The 7,329-nt window shown below is 38.6% G+C and overlaps 1 protein-coding gene across 1 annotated transcript in view; it reads left to right on the plus strand.

Moving 5' to 3' along the window:
- The window catches only part of LCTL (lactase-like), a 15,893-nt gene that overhangs the window by 7,528 nt on the left and 1,036 nt on the right, over positions 1 to 7,329 (plus strand). The window contains exons 9-12 of the mRNA XM_010834533.1: positions 4,207 to 4,481; positions 5,281 to 5,407; positions 5,583 to 5,782; positions 6,514 to 6,577. Coding sequence (XP_010832835.1) covers positions 4,207 to 4,481; positions 5,281 to 5,407; positions 5,583 to 5,782; positions 6,514 to 6,577 — 666 coding nt within the window. The remainder of the gene's footprint in view (positions 1 to 4,206; positions 4,482 to 5,280; positions 5,408 to 5,582; positions 5,783 to 6,513; positions 6,578 to 7,329) is intronic.

Here is a 7,329-nt window from a genome sequence, read left to right on the forward strand (position 1 = left end):
CCATCTGCAGTGATTTTGGAGTCCCAAAAATAAAGTCTGCCACTATTTCCACTGTTTCCCCATCTATTTCCCATGAAGTGATGGGACGGGATGCCATGATCTTAGTTTTCCGAATGTTGAGCTTTAACCCAACTTTTTCACTCTCCTCTTTCACTTTCATCAAGAGGCTCTTTATTCTTCTTCACTTTCTGCCATAAGAATGGTGTCATCTGCATATCTGAGGTTATTGATATTTCTCCTGGCAATCTTGATTCCAGCTTGTGCCTCATCCAGCCCAGCATTTCTCATGATGTACTCTGCATATAAGTTAAATAAGCAGGGTGACAATATACAGCCTTGATGTACTCCTTTCCCAATTTGGAACCAGTGTGTCCAGTTCTAACTGTTGCTTCCTGACCTGCATACAGATTTCTCAAGAGGCAGGTCAGGTGGTCTGGTATTCCCATCTCTTTCAGAATTTCCCACAGTTTATTGTGATCCACAGTCAAAGGCTTTGGCATGGTCAATAAAGTAGAAATAGATGTTTTTCTGGAACTCTCTTGCTTTTTTGATGATCCAGCGGATGTTGGCAATTTGATCTCTGCTTCCTCTGCCTTTTCTAAAACCAGCTTGAACATCTGGAAGTTCACAGTTCATGTATTGTTGAAGCCTGGCTTGGAGAATTTTGAACATTACAAGTGTGTGAGATGAGTGCAATTGTGCGGTAGTTTGAGCATTCTTTAGCATAGCCTTTCTTTGGGATTGGAATGAAAACTGACATTTTCCAGTCCTGTGGCCACTGCTGAGTTTTCCAAATTTACTGGCATATTGAGTGCAGCACTTTCACAGCATCATCTTTGGGGATTTGAAATAGCTCAACTGGAATTCCATCACCTCCATTAGCTTTGTTCATAGTGATGCTTCCTAAGGCCCACTTGACTTCACATTCCAGAATGTCCGGCTCTAGGTCAGTGATCACACCATCCTGAGTATCTGGGTCGTGAAGATCTGTTTTGTACAGTTCTTTGTCCCCTTTGTGCCTTAGGGAACAGAACTGTCACTAACCCCAAGGTGCCCTAGACCACCAGGACCAGAGCCTCAGAGGCTGGGGGTGGGAGGAGGGGACTATGACTTACAGAAAGGATATAGCCCTTGGAAAGAGGGTGAGAAGGAGAACACGGAAGCAGACCAGCATGGGACTGGGTAGGTAACCAGCAGTGTCCAGCCAATCTAAAACATGTAACTGTGATTTGGTTTCAGCCTCCCTAGGAAAAGGCAAGGATGACGGTGAAATAGATTAAAATCTCATGCATCAACATTATTTTAATGTTTGACCAAGAATGTTTTTATCAACGTATCAAAAATTTCCCCTTCTAAAGGGGAAATTTATCAGACCATTTATCAGACTTCTCTAGAAGAGTTGGCAGCAAGTTCTAATTCCAACTCGGTCACTAACCAGTGAGTGATTCTGGGCAAGGTGCTCCACCTCTTCCTGTCTCAGTCTTTATCATCTAAAAATGAAGGGATTAGTGTCTATAAATTGTTAATGTGACCACATTGAGAATGCAGGTTTTGCTTCCATTGTTGTTATTCTATTGAAGTGGTGAGTGAGACTGGTAACATTTTTTGCTAGGCTAATGAGTAAAAAATTGAATATAACAAGACTTTTCAATACTAGAAAAGATTAAGGAATATATAGTAATGTACTTGCTATCTTTAACTTCAAGGGTCCTAAAATAAATTGTTTGAGGAAACTGGATCTCAAAGATTATAGGTGGGGAATTTTGAAGTGTGTACCTATTCCAATGGAGATCAAAGAGGCCCTGTGGGCTGACTGACATGACGGCTGTGGATTGAGCAAATCTTTTTGAAAGGGCTGTATTCTCTTGGAAATTATGACTGGAGGAACTAAGGTGATTGCCAGTGGAAAGAACCAGAACATGCGGAATTCCTTTCAAATGTATTGACTTAAATAATTTTGCCTATTTTACACATTAAAAAAAAAAAAAACTTTACAGTTAAAAAAAGTGAAGGGATTAGAGAAAATAATCTCTGAAAATCTTTTGACAACAACCAGTTCTGTGACACATCTGTGCATATACACTCAAAATCTTGAGAAAATCATTCCTGAAGATGTGTAAGAAAAAAGCCCTCATATGGGACAGTGCCCACATGGAACATTCCTACACACACACCCCATCATTCACACGCTGGGTTTGTGCTCTCAGGACCCTCAGAAGCCACTGCAGGCGCCACAGGACTGTACGAAAGAGCCAAACTGATTACGTATCTTAGAGAAGTTCTTGGGCTTAAGGTCAATAAACCTAGACCCCACCAACTCCAACTCTGATAATTCAAGTAAGAACAGGGCTCAATTTTTCCTTTTTACAATGTGGAAAGAAGGATCTTCTAAGTAGTTTTTTCTTTTTTTCCTCCAGCGTTATTGACTATAGTTGACAAAACAGTTAATATTTTCTTTAGTAGTGAAAGCACTCTGCCTGAAATCTCATTCGCAAATTACTTGCAGGCATCTCTGGAGCATTCATTCACAATAAATACATGAAGAACGGTAATTCTAGACCAGTGCTGTGCAACAGAACCTTTGGTGATCATGGAAATGTTCTACACGTCCTATACCTGTGCTGCTCAAAGTGAGCCTGTAGCCAGTTGTGTCTATTTAAATTCCAATCAAACAAAATTAAAAGTTCAATCCTTCAGTGTGACTGAGTTGAAGACGCAGTCACATTAGCCATATTCCAATAGCCACATATGGTGAGCGGTTATTGTAGTAGACACCACAGTGACGATTCCTAAGGTTTTTCTCAAGTTCCTAAATATAACTGAAAATAATAATGTTTAATATTTAAATGGATTTAATAATACAATCTTTTCACTCATTTAATCTAAACCAGTAACCTCTTTGGAAACATTTTTATCACTGCATTTTTAGTTACCAACTCATATAAAAATGTTACTTTCCTTTATACATTGACTTAAACTTTTTTTGAGTAGTTTATACAAGGACGTTTCAAAGTGTATCTTTTAAACGTCTAGTTGTAGTTCCCAAAAAACACATAATGAAACAGAATGATGTAAAAACATAGATGATGGTGAGGGTCATGACCGGGAGGATGACAGCCGTTTACTGAGCTTTCTATGAATAAAGTCTTAACCTGAGCACTCATTTTGTACGTTTTGGAGGCAGCAAATTTCTGACCTTAATTTACGTCTTTCTTTAAGCCTCAAACTATGGAACTTGTCTCTAAAACATTTTTTGAAGATAATGGTGAACCTACCCTTAGGATGGTGCGAACATCAATGTTAGTATAGAAAATTAAAAGCAAAATTTTTTTAAGTATAAAAAAGTGAAAAAGGTTAAGCTTCCTCCCCTCCCCTACCTCACTGTTCCTATCCTCCCCAGAAGGAAGTACACTTTCAGAGATGGATTGTGCACGCATAAGCAAAAAACACTGCTGCTAGGTGTGTGTACATGCTCACACATTCACAGTGCTCTGCGTCTTTGTCCCACTCGCGCACCCATCTTGGCACTCTTCTATGCTGGCACATGAAACTCCGCCTCATTCATTCTAATGGCTGCAGAGTGTGGCACTGATGTAACACATCCCATCACTTACTTACTAATTAGTCTCTCCTGACAGACCTTCAGGTTGCTTCCAATCTTTTGCTAATGAAGATCCTTGTACATACATCCTTTTACATGAGTAGTGTAGGATAAGTAGATTTAGAATCGGTCAGTGAAAGGACATACGCTTTTACAATTTTGAAAGTGAGGACACTGCCCAACACAGAGGTGGTACCAGCTGACACCACCACAGGTCTGAACATGACTGTCTCTCCCCCACTGGCCTCCAGTACCACTGGCCTCCAGTTTCCTTCCAAGAGGCAAACAAAATTACCAATTTTTGATGTAAGGAATAACCTAGTTCTACTTTTTTTCCAGATAGCTGCACAATTTTCCATATACCACTTACTGAGTAATCTGTGAAAATATTACTTTTAAGCAAGCTGAACTGAAAAATTTTTGGCTAGCATTCCAATGAAGAAATTGCAGTTAGAAAGGCTAAGATTATAATTTCCATGCTGATGCATTCCAAAGCCCAGGATCTGGATATTGGCTTTCATGTCAACACACCAGTATCATCATGGTATGACAACAGAATGTGAGAAAATAAAACTTGGTTAAGTTCTACTTTTTTGTCTCATTAGGAAGAAAGAGTGCAGAGCAAGGCCTGGAAATGTCAAGGCTGCCAGTGTTCTCACTCCAGGAGAAGAGCTACATTAAAGGCACATCTGACTTCTTGGGCTTAGGCCATTTTACGACTCGGTACATCACGGAAAGGAACTATCCTTCTGGCCAGGGGCCCAGCTACCAGAATGATCGTGACTTAGTAGAACTGGTTGACCCAAACTGGCTTGATCTGGGATCTAAATGGCTATATTCTGTGCCATGGGGATTTCGGAGGCTTCTCAACTTTGCTCAGGTGACTACATTAAGCTGAAGGACATTTTTTACCTGAATTCATGTTTTTACAGCATAAGCTCAGGTGCCTACATTTTAATTAAAAAACCCAGTTACACTTCAGAAGCTACTAGATACAGGCCTTAAAGAAAGACTAATGTGGACTTTCTTGGTGATCCAATGGTTAAGACTCTCAACTTCCATTGCAGGGGGCACAGGTTCAATCCTTGGTCAGGGAATTAAGATCCCACATGGTACACAGCATGGCCAAAAAAAAGATGAATGTTTACTAATAATCATATATAGAGATCATATACATGGTTGTTATATCTTATATAAATTCATATAATATGCATATATATCATATATAACAATATATGATTACATGTGATACAGATACTATATACATTTATAAATAAACTTCAAAAATCTCATACTTTTCTGCTCTTCTCACCTAATAATGGAATACATGGACAAAAACAAGACCTGAAGCATATTTTCTCTAAAATGATGGCTTGTCAAGAAATGAATTCTTCTGAGACTTCCCTGGTAGTTCAGTGGTTAAGACTCCATGCTTCCAGTCCAGGGATGCAGGGGGCACAGGTGCAATTCCTGGTCAGGGAACTAAGATCCCATTTGCTTCATGGTACAGCCAAAAATAAATATACATACATACATATATAATTTTTTTCTATATGAACTTGCCTTCTGCCTACATTCATCTCTAAATAAACATGCTAACTGGCATCTACTAAATGCCAATTAGAATGCCCAATTAGAATATGGCAGGCTTCAATATGTGTTGCCATGATTCCTTTCAGACTCAATACGGCAATCCACTCATATATGTGACAGAAAATGGAGCGTCTCAAAAACTACACTGTACCCAACTGTGTGATGAGTGGAGAATTCAATATCTTAAAGGATACACAAATGAAATGCTAAAAGGTAAGATACAAACTGTCTTCACGTATCTTTTTATTCAACTTGGGCAAAATTTGATAACACGATTGATTAAAACTGTTTCTAAATCTCATAAATGAAAATATTTAAGGTTATCTTCACAATACTGTTTTTCAAAGAAAACAAAACATATTCAAAATGGAATAAAATGTCTTTGCAGCTATCAAAGATGGTGCTAATGTAAAAGGGTATACTTCCTGGTCTCTGTTGGATAAGTTTGAATGGGAGAGAGGATACTCAGATAGATATGGATTCTACTATATTGATTTCAACAAGAAAAATAGGCCGCGCTATCCAAAGGCTTCAGTTGAATATTACAAGAGGATCATCATTGCCAATGGGTTTCCCAATCAGAGAGAGGTAGGAATAATTCTCAATGTTATTCTTTCTGGATTTTAGAACTAGGTAACTGGAGTACAGAGTTTAGCAAGCACCTCACAGGGGTATCTGGGAACAGAGCCCGGTGTTTTTTCCCCTCCTTGCTTATTTGCTTGGAATTGGGGTAAGAACAATGCAATCCTAGCACACAGAGCATTAAGAGCAGACTAGGGTTATTAAAATTTTTCATTTCTTTTCCCACCAAATGGCACAGCAATACAAGTGCACTATTTCCAAAATGAGATTAAAATAGTAAAAAATATTCTGTAAAACCTCCCATTTTCTATAAGCTACACGTTTTTCTATTAGCTCTCTATTCTCTATGTTGTTGCACCCAATGGCAGGGAATGTAAGTTGTAATTTAGAGTGTCTCAATTCTTTTGAAAAAATCTCACTTGTTCATCAACATTCTTTTAGGGTGAGCCTGGTTGGACTATAAATAGAAGCAGTGACTGATGGTTATCAGGTATTCACTATTCTTGCATTAGTAGGAAAGATAGTCATGCATTATTAGAAAAAGATAGCTAGATTATAAGAATCAAAACTGCTCTTTAGCTCCCTCACAATGATGCACAGGCGTTCAATAAATATTAACTGATTTAAACTATAAGCAGATTCTTGGAAAAATCTTTACCCCTCACTATTCCAAAAATGATTTCAAAGAGTACAAACATAGTCTAAGACAACTTACTTACCAAGTGGGTTTTTATTAGGTGGAAACTTGGTACTTCAAAGCCTTGGAAATTTGCTCTATCAACAACCAGATGCTTGCTGCAGGTGAGTTTAATTCTTTGATAATTAAACCATGTAATTAACATATGTAGTAGTATTACCAAAATCTCAAAATGTGGACGCACCTTAAGTCAATCTTCCGAAACCACATGATTAGAAATGGACTTTTTTTCCTTTGAAGCAATGTCAAATTTCTATCAGCATTTAAAATGTTTTCTAAAAATCTACCACGAAAAAGAAATATTTTATCTACTCTAGTTTGATTCTGAATGATAGTGTATATTTATAAATCTACTATTGTTACTGTGGGCTGTTGGAAGGAGGGAGAAATTCAACCATTCTACCAAATGCAATGAAGAAAAATCCACAAACACTTTACATTATATTCACTCACTCAGCAAGTAATTATTAAAGTCACTATTGGCTCAACGGTGTTTTAAGCCCTGGGGGCATAGCAATAAACAAAACAAGGTCCTTGCTTTCACAGAAGGCATTTCTAATGCAATGGGATCTAAAAGGGTCAGAGATGTAGCATAAGCAGGATAGTAAACATGCATCAAGAAATGCCAGTGCATATCATCTGTTTCTCTGTAGTTTGTCTTTACATATAAGGGGCTTCCTTTGTAGCTCAGTCAGTCTGCCTGCAATGGAGGAGACCCAGGTTTGATTCCTGGATCCGGAAGATCCCCTGGAGAAGGAAATGGCACCCCACTCCAGTACTCTTGCCTGGAAAATCCCATGGACAGAGGACCCTGGTGGGCTGCAGTCCATGGGGTTTCGAAGAGTCGGACACGACC

This window comes from Bison bison, unplaced genomic scaffold, assembly GCF_000754665.1.
Source record: "Bison bison bison isolate TAMUID 2011002044 unplaced genomic scaffold, Bison_UMD1.0 scf7180017864034, whole genome shotgun sequence".
In the NCBI taxonomy this organism is placed as follows: domain Eukaryota; kingdom Metazoa; phylum Chordata; class Mammalia; order Artiodactyla; family Bovidae; genus Bison; species Bison bison.